Source organism: Amphiprion ocellaris, chromosome 8, assembly GCF_022539595.1.
Source record: "Amphiprion ocellaris isolate individual 3 ecotype Okinawa chromosome 8, ASM2253959v1, whole genome shotgun sequence".
Classification (NCBI taxonomy): Eukaryota; Metazoa; Chordata; class Actinopteri; family Pomacentridae; genus Amphiprion; species Amphiprion ocellaris.
The window spans coordinates 8,945,629-8,965,221 of NC_072773.1; the positions used below are offsets into that span (position 1 = coordinate 8,945,629).

A 19,593-nucleotide genomic window follows, 5' to 3' on the forward strand; every position below is an offset into this window, starting at 1 on the left:
ATGGACTCAACATTTCTTATATGGTATGGAAAAGTGTATGATAGGGTGTAAACTTAAAACCTAATTACAACGAGCTGATAGGAAAATAGTTTGTTCACTGTAAAAGCTGTTACATTTGTGCTTCTTCTTTGGGGGTGAAAGGAGTGAGTTCTCTACCAATTGCAATGAGGAAGTTTAATCTCCATATTGTAAACAAGATCAAATTTGTGGATTACCCAATACTGATGTTTATTATATTATTTAAGGTTAGAACCAAGGTGTAGTATTTCCACATCAGGTGATTTCTGAGATGACAAATGGTGAAGTTCTTGACATTGAAGTGCCTGGCTTCAGCTTTAACTGACATGACAGCATATGGTTTTCATCTTTCTCTTGTTATGAGTGGCTTCATTTGGATAAAACTGCATTATAAGGTGTTTTAAGGTGGACTTTTCATAGTTGCCGGTTAAAGGAGAGTCTCTGTACTGGTCACACAACCTGATCATTGTCCTTTAAAGTCACACCTGATCAGACTCTTGATTAACTTGGTGTTCGTAAATTTGCCACCAGTTTTCCCAGCTTGAAACTATTTGTGCACAGCTGGCTACATTTAAACCTTTTCCAACTGACAATGATGGAAATTAGATTTAAAAAAAAAAAAAATTCTTCCAAGTCGGAAAAGAACACATTTTACAAGCTGCATTTAGATTTTTGTTCAGTGTGCGCCTATGTTCTCAACTGTACTCTGGTCAGATCAGATCCACTTTGATCTGAATTTTTGCTGTTTAATTGTTTGAGTTATTCTTCGAATACCTTATTTCTTCTTATATATAGCATGTGTGAACTGGTACCTTGAATTTCCCCTCTAAAATTTCGTTTTTTTGCTATGTAACTTCTGGCAATAATTTCCATCAAAATTAAAACAAGACAGAAAAAACACTCTTATGTACATCTTTGTGATTGACACAGTTACTTTAAAAAAAAAAATCATTTGCCAGATTTTTGATACTTGGGCCTGTCTTAATATGTGCCATTTTACTTAAAGAAAGGTTGTCCATCAAATTAAACATTTTTTTAAAAAAATAAAAAATGTCAGTTCACAAAAGTGTTGGGGTTCAATATTCAGCCCTGGTTCCTCAAATATAACACTTAGACCTGACTTCAGCTACAGTTTAACAGTCAGAGTTAGTTAAACAAAACCCAAAACAACAAGAATAACCCTTAAAGAAAGTCGGAAATAAGAGAAAGTCCTCCATCCTTTCCAGGATTTCCCCTCATTTTTCCATCACTGTGAGGACATTTGTTCCTCCTAAATGCCAGAGAAACTAGTCACACAATACCAGACATACGAGAGACAGAGCAGGAACACTGGATGGATATGGATGTGTGCGTGGATGCTCGGTCACTCAGCTCTGGGGCTCAGACTCAGCTTCTCTTTCAGCCTCTCTGTGCGTCCCTGACTGACACGCCTTGTGTATCTCCTCCCATCATCCACGGGAAGGAATCATATTCAATTTGAGCCGTGTCATGAGAAAAAAAACTACACCACCCTACCCCCATATTCCAATAAGTATCAGGAAATGGATCTGCCCATTTACCCATTAGTGTTAAATTGGGGTGATTCAGCGCATGTGCAATCACAGTAATCCTATAATACATTTTTTGTAGGAAAGTACAGCAAATATACGAATCTTTGAGGGATTTTGTGTGTGTGTGTGTGTGTGTGTGTGTGTGTGTGTGTATGTGTGTAGATGTGTGTGTGTGTGTGTGTGTGTGTGTGTGTGTGTGTGTGTGTGTGTGTGTGTGTGTGTGTGTGTGTGTGTGTGTGTGCGTGTGTGTGTGTGTGAATTACTCATCGGTGATAAGGGAGATGACGTCACTTTTACCGGAGCTCACTGGAGAGCGCAACTTTACACACGGGGTTAACATCAGAAATGGAAGTCTAGGAAAAAGAAAAAAAAATGGAAAACGAGTCTTTGAAGAAAAAAAATCTAAATTTATATATGTGTATATATATATATATATATATATATATATATATATATTATATATATTAAAAAAGTCTTCAAATGAGCAAGATTCCTGGGTGTGTCTATAACGCTGGTGAGAATGATCGTTCCTCAGATGATAAATAAGGTGATGACAGTGTGATTGTGTAAGATACAGGCCATCCACCGCCTCCCCTCCTCTCCAACCTCCGGCTGTGGATATGGCGGCCGCCGCGGGTCTAACAGCCCTGCGCACCGGAGCCAACCATTATGAGAGAGAGAGAAAGGGAGTAAGAGAGGGGAAGAGAGAGAGAGTGAGTAAGGGAGGGAGGGAGAGAGATGCAAGCAAAAGGGGGAGGGGTGGAAAAAGGAGAGAGGAGGAGAGCGTGATTGTGTGAGTGTTGGATGGATGGATAGTGCTACAGGAGCGCGCGCACACATGCACAGAGGCAAACGCACACACTGTGAAAGATAGTGTGTGAGGCAGCCAGCCAGTCAGTCGGTGCGAGTGTGCGAGCCATGTTGGATGTGAATGAACGGGAGGAGAGATGCTGCCGCGCCGCTCCTAACGCTCAGACCTCCAGCTCCACGGACCACAGCGGGTAGATGCCAACTCTCCAGGTCGACAGAGAGACGGGGGAGCCTGGGGGAAGGTGTCGGGCGGTGCTGGCGGTCCTGGAACTGGCCAGCTAGCCGGTAAGAGGGGGAGAGAGAGAAGTAACGAAGGGGAGAAGAAGAAAGGAAAGAAAGAAGGCGAGAAAGAGAGAATAGGCAGAGGTGGAAGAGGGAGAAAGGAGGGGGGAGATACAGAGAAAGGAAGAGACTAAATGGCTGCACCGCTACCGGGCTTCACCCCGCTCCTGCTCTCTTCTTTGGCACTCCACCTGCTTCTCCTCGGCCCTTTGTTCGCCTTCGCCCCGGGGACGGTGAATACAGGAGGGGCTTCCAACAGATGGACCTCGGGCCTCTGCTACCGAGACGCCGGTAAAGTGAACCAGCAGCAGCAGTGCGAGGAGGCAGGGGAGTCGCCGAGGGGCAGCTGGAATCTACGCCAAAGCAGGTGGACCGTAGTGCGGATACAGACTGAGGGATGCTGCGGAGTGCAGCGTACAAGAGGATATCAGCCGGATGGTGCGAGGGGGACACGGGAAGAGAGACTGAAAGGACTCGGGACGTTTGGGAAGAGTGCAGGCGGCCCACTGGCTCCATCACCGCCGCCGCCTCCACCTCATCCTCTCCATCCCGGTATTAGGAGCAGGTCCGATGGCGGCGCGGGAGTGGAGGAGAGAGGAGGGCTGGGGAGGAGGAGGAGGAGAAGGAGGAAGGGCGTTGTTTCACCTCCCGCTTCACCTGCTTTCACCTCCTCGCCGGCTCAGAACGGCAAGAAAAGGGCAGTACAAAGGACTAGAACGTGCGCTCAACGGTGGCCGGCGTCGAGGCCACACCTCGCTAAACGTGGTGCCGCCGGAGCCTTTGTGCACGCCTCTGGCCTGCGCGGGGCACCCGGAAATGAGGGGGGAGAGGTGTGGGAGAGGGCTCGTGAGGTGAGGCGAGGGTCATTTGCAACACGGTGCTCCCCGACACCCGGCCAAATCCACCAGCCAAGCCCTGACAAACGAGCCCTCTCTCCGGCCAACAAGCCCTCACCTGGCCCACTTCCAACCTGCAGCCGTCCGCTGTCTGGATACATTTCACCACAAGCTGATGCTACAAACTACACCTTCAAACCCAGCCTCATCCTCAGCAGCGCCTTATATTCTATCCCTGCATCCAAACTGGACTACATATATCAATTTTTAACTTGTAATTCCTCTGATAAAACCCAGAAACAGTCGGTTTTAAGGAAGGAGGTTTGGGAAGCTGGCGTGGACAGGAGTGCTGGTAATTATTCTCATTTGGGCAGGCACAATGTTATCGATCCCAGCCGCAGCAACAGCAGCAGAGAGGGGGGTGATGATAGCTGGTTGCCTGGGTGCGTTAGGAACACAGAGAACGACAGAGTGGCGAGGACTTGGGGAGGTGATGGGGTGGGCAGGGTCACGTGCAGATATGCCAGGGCGCACCTTGAGTTTTGGTTACCACCTCTGCGTAATGCAACGTCTAACCATGCCAGAAATATGGATAAGAGGAAGGCTGAGAGCAGAGAGATAAAGGGTGGGAGAGGAGAAGGGGTGAAGCAAGGCAACAAACATAATAATTTATCTAATTACATGGATAATGATTTGGCTTTTCCGATTCTGACGCTCTTATGTAGCTCTTTTGATGAGCTTCAACGGGGGAAATCAGTACCAGCGACCAGGGGCCAAACCCGGGGAGAGCACAGGGAGGCCCCCAATGGTGGTTTGGACAGAAAAGAAAAGGGGAAAGGACATTTAGGCGAGTTTATGGTTCCCGAGGGAGGCGTAGTTCAGAGGAATCTCCTCATCCAGTTTATCCTTAGTAGCATGGCGGAGACACGCAGCCAACAGTTTATATCCAACAAAAACGCCATTTTCGAAATCCTAGCAAAATATTCTGGGCCGGTGCTCAGTCCGCCCACTCAGGCACAAACAGACGATTACACACAGAGTGGAAAACTCTCCACAGCGCTCCGTGCTTCTGCAGAAAAAATAGAAGCAACTTTAGAGAGGGAGTCTGCCAGTGACTCAGGCTTTTTCTTGTCTGCTAAGTTTCCTGTTGCATCTCCGCGTCCTCTCACGCAGTCTGATCTGATTACAGAAACGCACCCTTCGTTTTCCTCGCAAATTAACCTGACCGCATGGCAGCACGACTCCCCACTCCACTCACACTCCTCTACTGAGGACGTGATTTCAGCACAACGGACAGCTCCGATTGTGCTCTTGTGGAGCAAATTCAACAGCAACAGTAATAACAACAACCAGGAGGAGGGAGAGGAGGAGATGAACGGCTACAGTCGTGAATCTGAAATCCAGAAATCGCCTTGGCATGGTCAGACACGACAGGGGGATGTGTGGGACAATGGCGCGCTGCGAGACACGGTCCACACAGCTGACAGCGTCTCCACCGACTGTGGAAGGGACAGTAGCGCGCGTATGCAATTAAAATCCAGTAAGCAAGTGCCATTAGAGCCCGGAGGTGTTAGACATCCAGATAGGTGGCAGATGGGGGAGAGGGACACGGGGAGGGAGGGAGAGGGCTCCGGGGGGTCCGCTGATACTGCCGAGGCTGTTGCTGCTGCTTGGAGAGGAAAATTACAGGTGGGGGAGGGCGAGGGAGAGGCGCGGCTGATAGTGGGGAGAGAGGAGGAAGAGGGAATAACAAAGCAGGCAGTGGAGAGAGAGGCAGAAGGAAGGAAGGGTCAGGATGGGGGCAGCAGCAGCACCACCACCATCATCACACAGCCAGATAGCAAAATAGGGAAGAAAGAGGATGAAAGCCACGAGGGGGGTGAGGGAGGAGGGGAGGAGGGGGACGAGAGGCACCGTTCAAGGGGAGAGAGGAGCCTGGAACGCCTGATAATGCCACCAGGTGATGAATCCTCACAGGGAGAAAGGGAGGTTTTGATGCCTCGATCCAGACGCGCAGCCAACAGACACCCGCACTTCTCCCTGTATAATTATCAAGTGCAAGTAGCCGAGAACCAACCACCCAGCACCTCCGTCCTCCTAATGTCTGCCTCAGACTCTGATGCTGGGGATGCAGGCAGGGTGAGCTACAGCATGGCCCCTCTGATGAATAGCAGATCCTCAGATTACTTCCACATCCATCCAGACACAGGCCTCATCACCACCACTCAGGTTCTTGACCGGGAGCACATGGATCTGCATTACTTCCGGGTCACAGCGACCGATTATGGCTCTCCTCGCCTCTCTGGCACCACGATGGTCGCCATTACTGTTGCAGACAGGAACGATCACTCTCCCATATTCGAGCAGTCAGAGTACAGGGAGACCATCAGAGAGAATGTGGAGGAAGGTTATCCCATCCTGCAGCTGAGAGCAACAGACTCAGATTCCCCCTCAAACGCTAATATTCGTTACCGATTTGTGGGCGACACAGCTGTGATTGCACGAGCGGCCTTTGAGATCGACCCTCGCTCCGGCCTCATTACGACTAGAGGATTGGTGGACCGTGAAACAAATGAGCACTACACGCTTCAGGTGGAGGCCAGCGACCAGGGGAAGGATCCTGGGCCGCGATCCGCCACTGTCAAAGTTTTCATCACCGTGCTGGATGAAAATGACAATGTGCCACAGTTCAGTGAAAAGCGCTACGTGGTCGCAGTGAAGGAGGATGTGCGGCCTCACTCTGAGATCTTGCAAGTTAGCGCCACCGACCGGGACAAGGACAGTAACGCCGCCGTTCACTATAATATCATCAGCGGGAACAGCCGTGGACAGTTTTCCATTGACAGCATCACCGGTGAGATCCAGGTGGTGGCGCCGCTGGACTACGAGGCCGAACGGGAGTACACGCTCCGGGTTCGAGCGCAGGACAACGGACGGCCTCCTCTCTCCAACAACACTGGGATTGTCAGCGTGCAAGTGACAGATGTGAATGACAACCCACCTATCTTTGTCTCCACACCATTTCAAGCATCTGTGCTCGAAAGCGCCCCAGTTGGAAGCTCCATCCTCCACATCCAGGCCATTGATACAGATTCTGGTGATAATGCCCGGCTGGAGTACAGGTTAACTGGCACCAGCTCTGACACTCCATTCATCATCAATTCTGCAACAGGCTGGGTCACTGTCAGCTCCATTCTTGACAGAGAGTCTGTAGAGCACTATTTCTTTGGTGTGGAGGCCAGAGATTATGGCATGCCGCCTCTTTCTGCTACAGCTAGCGTTACTATAACAGTGATGGATGTTAATGACAACCGCCCAGAGTTCCTTCAGAAGGAGTACTATGCTCGGCTGAATGAGGATGCAGCAGTGGGCACCAGTGTGGTGACGGTCACGGCTGTGGACCGAGATGTCAACAGTGCGGTGACCTATCAGATAACAGGTGGAAACACCAGAAACCGCTTTGCTATCAGCACAGCAGGAGGGGCTGGACTTCTCTCCTTAGCGCTGCCTCTGGACTACAAACAGGAGCGACGTTATGTTCTCACCGTCACTGCCTCGGACCGGACGCTCCATGACACTTGTCAGGTGCACATCAACATCACGGACGCCAACACGCATCGGCCGGTCTTCCAGAGCGCCCACTACTCTGTCAGTGTGAACGAGGACCGGCCGCCTGGCAGCACCGTGGTTGTGATCAGTGCCACTGATGATGATGTTGGTGAAAATGCTCGAATCACTTACTTTCTTGAGGACAATATCCCACAGTTTCGCATTGATCCAGCCACAGGAGCTATAACACTTCTGGCCGAGCTGGACTACGAGGACCAGATGACCTACACATTGGCTATAACAGCTAAAGACAACGGAATACCACAGAAATCAGACACAACATATGTAGAGGTGAATGTGAATGACGTGAATGATAATGCACCTCAGTTTCTTAGTCCCAGGTATCAGGGAACAGTGAGTGAAGACGCTCCTCCATTCACCAGCGTCCTCCAAATCTCCGCCACTGACCGTGATGCCCACGCCAACGGTCGGGTTCAGTACACCTTCCAAAATGGCGAAGATGGAGATGGAGATTTTACCATCGAACCCACATCTGGTATTGTCCGAACTGTTCGACGTTTGGACCGTGAGAGCGTCCCATTCTATGAACTCACTGCCTACGCCGTGGATCGAGGTGTTCCCCCTCAGCGAACCCCAGTCCACATACAGGTGACGGTCCTGGATGTCAACGACAATGCCCCTGTCTTCCCTGCTGATGACTTCGAGGTTCTGGTGAAGGAAAACAGTGTTGTTGGCTCTGTGGTCGCCCAGATCACAGCTACTGACCCAGATGAGGGTGCCAACGCTCAGATTATGTACCAAATTGTTGAGGGAAACATCCCTGAGATCTTTCAGATGGACATCTTCTCAGGAGAGCTCACTTCGCTCATCGATCTTGACTATGAGGCCCGAAACGAGTACGTCATCGTAGTCCAGGCTACATCTGCACCTCTGGTCAGCCGGGCCACTGTCCGGATCCGACTAGTGGACCAGAACGACAACCGGCCGACCCTGCAGGACTTTCAAATCATCTTTAATAACTTTGTGTCCAACCGGTCCAACAGTTTTCCCAGTGGGGTGATTGGGAGGGTCCCTGCCCACGATCCAGACGTTTCAGACAGGCTGTACTACACCATCGACAGGGGCAATGAGCTTCACCTGCTGCTGCTGAATCACACCAGCGGAGAGATCCGGCTGAGCCGAAAACTGGATAACAACAGGCCGCTGGTGGCTCCCATGCTGATCACCGTCACGGGTAAGACACCATGCAGGGGAAAAATGTGGGGAAAAGATGGGAGGGAGGGAGTGTTTAGTCAGTTTAAACTCCCCTTCAGTGTAACAAATACTGTGAAGATAAGGACTCCCAACACTGCAAGGTTGTGTGTGAATTTCTGTGAAGGAGCTCTGTGCCTTGCTTCTTACATTTTCCTTTAGTCTTGTGCTCTTTAAAGAAAAAGTTTGATTCTGAAGCTGAATGTGCATACAGGCTGTGCTGATTGACTGAGTGGGAGGGAGACGAAGCAAGAAAATTTCATTTGTTTTCTGTGTATTTTTAAACTGTACATATTTGTGAGAGACATACAGGCAGTGACAGAGCTGTTTTTCAATTTATATTTACCTGAAAGCACATGAGATGACGAGACTCATGCTAGTGTTGAAGAGGTGAGAGGTGTGTGAGAAAATGTGTGATGTATCTTTCAGAAAACATGAGAGTGGAGACAAAGTGTTTGCAAAATTAGATTGTATGAATGTTTGAAGGTGTTTCTGTTGTTGTCAGATAGCTGGTGACGTGTACTAATTCAGACATTACATCAGTTTGCATTATTGCCCTGCAGATTATGAGATGCAAGCAGCGAGTGAAAAATATGTTATTTTTTGGGTGTGTTACATCCCCGAGAAGTGGGGGATGAGTAGGAGAGTAGCAAACATACAGAAAACCGGGTAAAGAGGCAGGAAAACTGATTGTGTAGCAGATGAATTATTTATTTTCCAAAAAGGAAACAAAATCAAGAGTCAATACAAGGCGAGCTTATTAACACAAAGCCACTCCAAAATCAAAGCACCACACTTTTGATTCTAGCAGAATGCGGGACACCAACACGGCACACTAGCCGCTGATCTGGCCCACTGGCAAGATGAGATCAGGTTGGCTTGGCTTTTCACTGTCTCTGATTGTGAGGTAGCTGCAGGTGTACCTGGCCACTCCCACCAGGCGTAACCTGAGAAATAAAATTTAAAAAAAGAGGGGAGAGAAAAGGTTAATGGTATTTAATTACTTGAAATCTTTTTAGCAGGGAAACAAGAAAGTGCATAACTCACTGACAGAAACATCCAATGAAATTACTTTTTTTATTGTCATGTATTTCCTGATGAAACAGGACAGTAAGAATTCACTTTAAGGATATTTCACATTTCGGAATCAGCCAGTTGTCACCTTCTTTAACTCATTTTGTGGCTCGAAGTTGAAATTGGATTTAAGCTGGTTTTTAGATGATGCAACCACACAGGACTTTATTTTTTTCCTGTCTACAGTTCCCTGCTTTGGGATTTCAAATCCATTCTTCCTAAAAGCTTTTCAGGCTTCTTTGCTGTCACTGATCGAAGCCTCAGAAACCAAATAAGCAAAAGAGGGAGAAAAAAATAGTTCAGCGTTGTTGCTTTGAAGACCTGGCTGGTAGTGTTGGTGTTTTGTCAGAAAGCTTTAGCGCCGGCTGGGGAGTGTGTGTGACCCGCTACCCTATTTATACTGTTCTTTTATGAGCTCCACTGACGATGATGTCAGCTTTTGTATATTCGCTTTGGTGTCATTTTGGATGATCGAGTGAGGAAAGAACTGAGCGAATGCAGAAAGAAGTGACTGAGTGATCAATGGAGTGAGTGAGTTAAAGAGAAAGAGACTGACAAATGAGCAGACGGGAAACGACAAATAAGTGGGGGAGGAGGTGATGGAGTGAGTGAGTAAGAGAATGAATGAGTGAGGGTAAATGGAAGTGACTGATTGGAGGAGTGAGAAGTTGTAGAATCAGAAAATGAGAAAGTAGCAGAGCAGTTGAATGAATGAATGAATGAAAGAATTGAGTGAAAAATGGTGAAGTGAGAGAGTGCAGACGGAGAGAAAAGTGTGCATATGACACAAGAAATAACTTATAATGAATTAAAATGAACAGTGAATGAGTGAGTGGATTAAAAAAAGAGACTGACAAATGAGCAGATGAGAAAAGCAAATGGGTGAGTAAATAAGATGCTAAATGAATTGGTGAGAACTTGCAGAATCATGTCAGTGAGGAAATAATGGAGTAGGGACGTGAGTCAACGAGACACTGACAAGACAAGTGAACAAGTGAGTGAAAAATGGTGAGATACAAAACAAATGCATGAGTGACTGAAAAGTGAACGAAATGTAACTGAAATAATGCATAAATGTAAATATGCATATATCACAAGAAATAACTCAAATGAACAATGAATGAGTGATCCGTTGAGTGAGTGAATTAAAAACAGAGTCGGATAAATGAGTGAGTGAGTAAGAGAATGACCGAGTGAGGGTAAATGAAAAAGACAGAGTAGACAGGTGAGTTGGTGAGAACTTGCAGAGTCATGTCAGAATGTGAGGAAGTAACAGAGCAGGAAAGCGAATGAGTGTATTAAAGAGAAACTGACAGGTGAATAAGTGAGTGACAAATGGTGAAGCGAGAGAACAAATGCATGAAAGAAAATGTGTGCATATACAGCCAGAAAAACCTCACAATCATTCAAATTAAATAAAAATTAATAAATGAATTCAAATTAAAGAGCAAGAGACTGACAGATAAACGAGTGAGGGTGAGCCAAAATGACCTAGTGGACGAGTGAATTAGTGAGAATTTGTTGAGTCATGTCAGTAAGTGAGGAAGTGACAGCAGAAAAATGAATGAAGGAGAAATTGGCAAGTGAACAAGTGAGCGAATAATAGCGAGTGACTGCATACAAAGAGAACAGATGCATGAGTGGCTGAAAAGGGACTGAGTGAGTGAAAAACAGTTCAGCTGAATGAATACATAAAAGAAAATGTGTGCAAGTAAAGCAAGTTTTATGTGGCGAATTTAAATGAACAATGAATGAGTGAATGAATTAAAGAGAAAGAGCCTAAAAATGACAATTAAGTGAGTAAGTAAGAAAATAAATGAGTGAGGTTACGTGAAAGTGACTGAGTGGACGAGTGAGGAGGTGAGAAATTGCAGAGTCATATCAGTAAATGAGGAAGTAACACAGTAGGAAAGTCAATGGCTAAACAAGTTAATGAAAAATTGTGAAGGGAGAGAGTGTATGAAATGTGAAAGAAATGAGCCGGTAAGTGAATGAGTGAACAAAATTTCAACTGACTAGATGCATGAATGTAGATGTGTGACCAAGGGAGGACAAATTAGTGTGTGAGGAAGTGATGGAGTGAGTGAGTAAGAGAATGAATGAGTGAGTGAGGCTAAGTCGAAGTGGGTGATTGAGTAGTGGAGCAGGAAAGTGAAGGATTAAAAAATTCTGAAGTGAAAGAGTATAGACAAAAAGAACAAATGTGTGAGTGACTGAAAAGTGATGCAGCGAGAGGCCAAATTCAACTGAAAAAATAAAGGAATGTCAATGTGCGCATATATAGCAAGAAATAATGTGATGAGATAAAGTAAACAGTGAATTAAAGGGAAAATGACTGACGTGATAGAACAAGTGAGGGTCAGTGACAGTGACTGAGTTGGATGAGTGACAAATTGCAGTCAGAAAGTTAGAGTAGTGGAGCAGTTAAGTGAATGAAAGAGAAGTAGACAAATTACTGAAAAATAGTGAAGGGAGAGTACAGACAGAGAGAGCAAATGTGTGAGTGACTGAAAAGTGAAGGAATGAATAAGTGAATAAAATTTCACATTGCAAATGCATGAATGTAAATGTGTTCACATATAGCAAGTGAAGTAACGCGATGAATTAAAATGAACAGTAAATTAGTGAGGGCTGCACAGTGGCTTGGTGGTTAGCACTTTTGCCTTGCAACTAGAAGATCCCTGGTTCGTGTCCTGGCCTTCCCGGGATCTTTGTACATGGAGTTTGCATATTTTGCCTGTGCATGTGTGGGTTTTCTCCGGGTTCAAAACATGCTGAAGTTAATTGGTAACTCTAAATTGTCCGTAGGTGTGATTGTTTGTCTCTATATGTAGCCCTTTGATAGACTGGTGACCTGTTCAGGTGTCCCCTACCTTCACCCTAAGTCAGCTGGGATAGACTCCAGCCCCCCCGCAACACTAATGAGGATTAAGCGGTGTATAGATATTGGATGGATGGATGAATTAGTGATCAACTGAGTGAGTGTATTAAATAGCAAATAGCAAATAACGGAGTGAGAATGAATGATTGAGGATGAGTGAAAGTGACTGAGCGGATGAGTGAGAACTTGCAGAGTCATGGCAGTAAGTGAGAAAGTAGCAGAGCAGGAACGTGAATGAAAGAGAACTTGACAAATGAACAAGTGAGTAAATAATGAGAGTACATACAAATACATGACAGAACAAATGCATGAGTGACTGAAAAGTGGAGGAATGATTGAGTGAACACAAATTAAACTGAAGAAATGCATGAGTCTAAATGTGTGCATATATAGCAAGTGAGCTAACTTGATCAATTAAAATGAACAGTGAATGAATAGTAGGAAAAACTTTTTTGTAGATACAATACTGTTCAATAGTTAAGGTCACTTAGAAATGTCCTTATGTGTGTGTGTGTGTGTGTGTGTGTGTGTGTGTGTGTGTGTGTCTGTGTACGTGTGTGTGTGCGAGCGAGCGTGTGCGTGTGTGCGTGTGCGCATATACCTTGCATATATATCATGTGTCTCCATCTGCATCTCTAAATGCATTCAGCTCGGTTGAACCCGATGTGTGGATTCATTTCCAATTTTCTCACTCTTTCTCTCACACTATGAAACTGTTCTACCCACTCTCTCCCTCTTCTTCCCATTGCTCCAGGATTTGACAGTTATGAGATTATAATGAAACAACAGTCAGCCGGAGTTGAGCTTGGAGCAAAGCTGTCACTTTCATTGTGTGCAGTGTGTTATCTGTTACCCAGCCGTCCCTCCACAAACCCCTCACTTCCTTCTTCTTCCTCTCCTTTATTCTACCCATCTTCAGATGGATAAATGAACTGATTCTTCTTCTTTTAATCCCTTTGCTTCTTCTCAGTTTTCTTCCTCTTTTCCTCACCTTTCCCCGCCCATCTACCACACCTCTTTTTGTCTACCTTTCCCTTCTTTTCCATTCAATAATCAATCCTGCTCTTCTTCTTCAGCTCCTCCTGTAATCCTCCCACTTTTCTCCTGGGCTGTTTCTCCTCCATGGCATCTTCTTTTCAATCCCTCTCCTCTTTTTTCTGCTTTCTTCTCTCCATATTTCCTCCTCTTTGTGTGTGTCTGACTGTGTTATGTGTAGTGTGTTTCTGCAGGCATGTGCATGGCTGATTTGTATGCAAGTGCACGTTTGAACAATGTTTTCTTGTAGCAGAAAGATTTTTCCATGCGTTCGTGCTTCTGCATTATTTGTGTTAGTAGTTTGTGTGTGTTTGTAAGTTAGTGTGTGTTTTTGTGTTCTCTCAGGTGGCTCAAAGTGTCGCACTTCAGGGTGTATTTGCATCTTCTCAATGAATAATATCTGTGCATGCCAGAGAGTGCTGGGACTCCTCTCTTACTCTTTCACTCTGTCTGTCTTTGCCTCCCATTTACTTTCCACTTTCCCCTCCTCTATCTCATCTTCTCTTTTCATTTTATTTGTGATATTTTGTCTCAGGCTGCTGATTCATGTTGCAACGGAGATTAAAACCAGCCTCCACGCTCTGGTTTCCACAGTTTTCAGCACACACACATGCATAAAAACTGGCTTCGGGGTCAGCTGGTTGAGGCGGTAATGGTGCCGTTTTGGCAACCCGAACAGCATCAGTTCAAGGTGCCCTTGAGCAAAGTACTAAACCCCCAACCACTCCAGTAGCCAGCAGCCGAGGCTGTGATTGTACCGGCCAACTCCCAGTGGTGGATGTGTGTAGCAGCTTGAATGCAGAGCAGAGCTTTTGCTGGAACATGTGCCGAACTAGAGCAGACTGTGTAAATGAGGGTTGAAACAAAGACACCGTGGAGCAGACATGTCAGAAAGGCTTCGTCGGCAGGTATAAATAATGAAATGAAAGATTACTGAATTCCATTTCAGTTTCAGGGTCGTACTTTTGTGCATGCGGGCTCACCGTCGCACTGTGAAGCCTTACTGTAATACTTGATTACAAACAAGTCATTGTTGTCCATCTTTTCTTTCATATTGAAAAATTCTTCTAAGTTGAATCATCCTAACATAGACCCACCTGTGCAGCAGTGTGTCTGCTTGGTCATTTGAAGGAAGAACAAAGGCACAGCTAGCTGTAAAGCACACCCATAGATATGAAGAAACATTAGCATTGAGTTGGAGGTGTCTTTGTGTCCACTTGAATCTAAGTTTTTGTTATTCACTGTCCTCCAAATTCTGAGAAAAATATCTGACTCTCTGGCTAAAAGATCCACTGGGTAGTTTGTTTATGGGGTTTATTTGAATGTTTTCCATTGGGGAAAAAACCCACATTTTTGCTACTAGAATCAAATTTAAGAGCACTGAGAGTGTCGAATTGTAGCAGTGTTTTTCTGATGGAGATGTCTTTGTATCCACTTGAATCTAAGTTTTTGTTATTCACTCTCCTCTTACATTTGGTTTGTCTACACCAAATTCTAAGAACATCTGGCTCTCGAGTTAAAAACTCCACTGGGCAGTTCATATACAGGGTTTATTTGGACTTTTTCCACTGAAAATATCACATTTTTGCTGTTGGAGTTAAATTAAAGACTTCAGAGTGTCAAATATGGTGGTTTGTTGACACAGTACTTATGTAAGATGACTAGTTTATTTGTGAGTTATTGGTTTGAAATGTCACTTTTGGACATTCTGTGGACATGAAAAAACACAACCATTCTTCTCTTGTATTTGGTTTGATTGCCACCAAATTCCAACGAAAATATCTGGCTTACTGGCTAACCACTTCACTGGTTTATTTGAAGTTTGTCTGCTTAAAACAGAAGATTTCTGCTGCTGGAAACAAATTTTATGAGACTATTAAGACTGAGCTGAGCATTCAGTGTCCTTTAAGACCAAGACAATGAGCTAAAAGAGGCTAAAAATCACAATAGAGCTGCAGAGTGGGTGTTTATTTTTAGCATGTTTGTCTCTGTGTCATTTGATTAATATGAAGATTTTGATTAATTTAGTTTTATAAAGTTGATTAAGTTAAATTAAAGACTGCAGAGTGTCAAATATGGTGGTTTATTGACACCATAGATATGTAAGACTAATAGTCTATGAGTTGAGTTGTCACTTTGAGCAATAAACCTTCACTGGGTAGTCAGTATACAGTTTTTATATAACCTCTTCTGCTGGAAATGGCACAGTTCTGCTGCTGGAAACAAATTTCAAAGTGCAGAGATGGAACTATACACTCTAAATGCTGTAAGACCAAAGCAATCAGCTAAAAGGGGCTAAAAAGCTCAGTAGAGCTTAGGAGTTAGTGATAATTTTTGTTTTGCATGAAGATTTTAATGCATTTAATGCATAAGTTAAATTAAGGGCTTAATTGTGGCAAATTATGTATTAACGCATGACTAGTTTCTTTGTGAATTGTCAATCTGAGCAGTCACTGTTGTGCATTCTGTAGATATGAAGGAGCATCCTCCTCTAACAATTGCTTTGGTCTCCACCGAATTCTAAGAAAGATATCTGGCTTGCTGGCCAAAAAGTCCACTATGTAGTCAGTGCACAATGGAAAAAGCACACTTTTGCTGCTGGAAACTATTTTAAGACTACTGAAATTGAACTTATACACATAGTATCCTGTAAAACCCAAACAATGCACTAAAAGAGGCTAAAAAGTTGATGATCATTTTTAGCGTGTTTGTGTCATTTCATCAGAATGAAGATTTTGATTAATTCAGTTGTAAAATGTTAATTATATCAAATAAGGACTATAGCATGTCAAATTATGGTGGTGTATTGACATAGCCGATTATGTAAGACTGCTGGTATATTTGTCAGCTGCTGGTCTGAACAGTCAATGTTGTCCAGTCTGTGGGGTACAGATACCATAGTATTGCATTAATCAATGCCCGAATCAATAAATGTGAGAGCTTTTAATAAACTGATTTGATGGTTGACCCAGTAGTCAGTGGTCAGGGTGGATGCCACGAGGGTGAAAATGTCGTCAACAGTGAGTCCCTGGTTTTAATTCCTGTCATTCCTTCGCATTGTAGCATCTATCTGTGCTGCTTATATCAAAATAAAGGCAAAATGCCAAGACAAAGGTTTGATGCAGAGCAGTTGAAAACAAAACAAGACACATAAATAATAAAAAAATAAATAAATTAGGCAGTGCTTGGTGGTTTTGTATATTTGCTCAGAGGAGGTTTTTTGCCAGGTTGTGATGCCATTTGTGCATGTCTCTGAGTTCTGTGCTTCTGTAGCTGCACAGCGGTGGTAAGTTGCTGAGGTTTCGTCCCTGTTGGGCTTCAGAGCGAACTTCTTTGGAGTACGTTGGGTGATCAGTAGTGTGGTGGGAAAGTGGTTTGCAGTAGTTGCCTTGGGGACACGTACGAGGCTGCAGGTGGGTTTGCCAATCCACAGTTGCTTCGCCAGGGCTGCGGGAGTTCAATGCGTAAATACCCACCACAAGTACCACTTGAAGACTAGGCGGGGAGTCCAGTTAGGTTAGTTAGGTCCAGTTAGAGGGACGGAGCCACGGTAACAAGTGGGCTGTTTTAGCTGCAGAGGTTTTGCAATTAGAGAGCAGTTGTGTTAATCAGGTTTGTATCAGTTTGTTTAGTCGGTCTGACTCTTAACTTCTGTTGAGGCTAGTTTATAGACCCCTGTGAGTCTGCTGCTGATAGTGAAACTGCTCTGAGGAGCTCGACTTTAACATTTGAGCAGCGTGAGAGGTTACTGTTGTTACAAATTGAGCTTAAAAAACAAGCTTTAGGAGCGCATGTTAAGCCTGAGTTCTGCTGGTGTCGTGGGTCAGACTCCTAGGGGTTCGTCTGGTCCTACACAATCATTTGATGTGTCCACTTCTCTGCGTTTGGTTCTCAATTTTGTGAACGAGATCCTGATGTGTTTTTTTTTCTCTGTTGGAGCGTGTGGCTGAGACCAGAGGCTTGCCAGACGCTGAGAGGATGTTACTCCTTCAGTGTATTCTGACAGGTAAGGCTCAGGAGGCGTATTATGCTCTCAGTGTGACAGACAGTAAGGTCTATACTTCGGTCAAAGCGGCTGTTGTAAAAACGTATGAGTTAGTACCTGAGGCCTACAGACCGAGGTTCAGATCTTGGGAGAAGTTGGGTTGCCGACTCACCTGGAATTTGCCAGAGAGCTGACGACTCATTTTAATTGGTGGTGTTCTTCACTGAATGTTCATACATACGACGCTTTTGGGTAGTGACTGAATAATCCTGGAGCAGTTTAAAGACTCAGTTCCTCCTCAAATTGCAGTCTATATTGGTGAACATAAAGTGAGGACAGCGGAGGAAGCAGCAATTCTGGCCGACGATTATGTGCTAACACATCGACTTGACTACAGAGCTCAGGACGGTGGTAAATATCAGTCAGCAACTTTTATGTATATTTATGCATAAATTTCATACATTTACAAGGCAGAGGTTTAACTTAACCTTCTTAGTTAATAGTTCCCTTTTAGTTTGTTTGGTGGTCAGGATTACTACACAGATGTGGAAAATTAATGTAAATTTTAAAATAATTTCTAGATCTTGACAAGTTGTTTTGATCATAAAGTAAAATACCATACTGGTTAGCTCCAGATACCTATGATTAAATGTTTTGTGCCTTTGTAAACACACTATGACGTGTAAGTTGTAATGTGTAAATGATAAACTGAGGTACAGTATTGTTGAAATTGCACTTATTCTTCTTAAGAAATTTCAGGTTGTTCATAATATTTTGCAAAAAGATAGTTCATAAAATGTGGGCATCTTCAGAATGTACTTTTTTGCACTAAAACAAAGGATAAAATAGGAATTATTTATAGGTTATTATGCTGGTCACTTGAGATCAGATTTGGCTGCATGTGGCCCATGAACTAAATGAGTTCGACACCCCTGTTTTAGTGGATAGAATACTGAAAATTATGCAAATCGGCTCTATTTTTTTCGAGCTTAATGGGTCTTCTGGGTCTTCAGATAGCGGTTGAGAAAGTTCCATCATCTACTGTATCACACATCAGTGCACCATGAATTCACTTACAGTAGGTCAGTGCACTGATGTCGACTGGGATATTCTGGGTGAACACGCTGATGCTTCCTCTGCAGAGAAACTCCTGCGTTTCCATATGGGTCAGCAGAGAAAGGTCAGCACCCAGGAGCATATACACTCTGAATTATGCTCATTTTATATAATGACGTGTTTTTTACCCGGTTTAACAAGCATGGAGGTGAATTAATTAAACGGTAGAGTCATCGTTATTCTCTTATTCCATCCCTGCTGCTGATTCTCCACTTTTTCTATGCTCATTTTTGCAGTGAAACAAGAGAATTTCATTTCAGAAATGAGGCAGGAGAACTTAACACAGCTGTAAATGTTACGAACCACTTTTAATGTCATGTTGTGATGAAAACACAGTTTGCCCCCTGAGCTCCAGGGATGCCACGGTGGTTTAGTTTCATGACCCTCACCAAAGTGGCTTTTACATAACAGGACTTCTAAAGGCTCCGTGTGTTTGTAATTTATACAGAGAATGTAGAAGCCAACATACAATATTTAGCAATCTGCTGGCTGCCTTTTGTGACTATTAAACAAAAACAAAGTAGGTTTTACTAGTCTTTTTAATCTGAGGAGTTTTAAATTCATAGTATTTATCCTCCTGGGCACAGAATTCACATCTCATACATCGGAGCAGGACGAACAGACTCCAGGAAACACAAAACATCCATTAACCAAGTCATTTGTAGTTATTTTTTTCAACAACTGTCGATCCTACAGCTGTTTTGTAATGGATTTGCTTGTGTTTGCAGTTGTTCTGTGTGTCTTTATGTCACTTTGTGGTCATTTTACATCTGTTTGTGGTCATTTTACATCTGTTTGTGGCTGTTTTATGTCTTGGTAGACAATTTCTGTTCACATAATGACTCGTTGTAGTAAGTTAACAATGCTTTGTGGTAATTTTATGTCCATTCGTGGTCACTTTATGTCTATTTTGGTCATTTTTTGTGTCTTTGTGGTCATTTTATGTCTATTTGTGGTGACTTTATGTCACTTTATTGTGTTTACTTAAGAAGTCTTTGTGGATATTTTGCGTGTTTATGTGATCATTTTATGTGTTTATGCGGTCATTTTATGTCACTTTATTGTCAATTTACATCTCCCTGTGATCGTTTTGCATCTCTTTACATGTCCTTCTGGTTATTTTGAATCTCTTTATGCCATTTTTTGAGTCTGTGTTCACTGAATCTCATTTCGTGGTAATTTTAC

General features: G+C 44.1%; 1 protein-coding gene across 4 annotated transcripts in view; it reads left to right on the plus strand.

Moving 5' to 3' along the window:
- Positions 1 to 2,354: 2,354 nt before the first annotated feature.
- The window catches only part of celsr3 (cadherin, EGF LAG seven-pass G-type receptor 3), a 216,416-nt gene continuing 199,177 nt past the window's right edge, over positions 2,355 to 19,593 (plus strand). For 3 of the 4 annotated variants that reach the window (XM_055013000.1, XM_055013003.1, XM_055013001.1), the window contains exon 1: positions 2,356 to 8,300. In XM_055013000.1, the coding sequence (XP_054868975.1) occupies positions 2,795 to 8,300 (5,506 nt within the window). In that variant the 5' untranslated portion in view covers positions 2,356 to 2,794. Of the gene's footprint in view, positions 8,301 to 19,593 lie in introns of all 4 variants that reach the window. The other variant, XM_055013004.1, reaches the window with a different exon arrangement.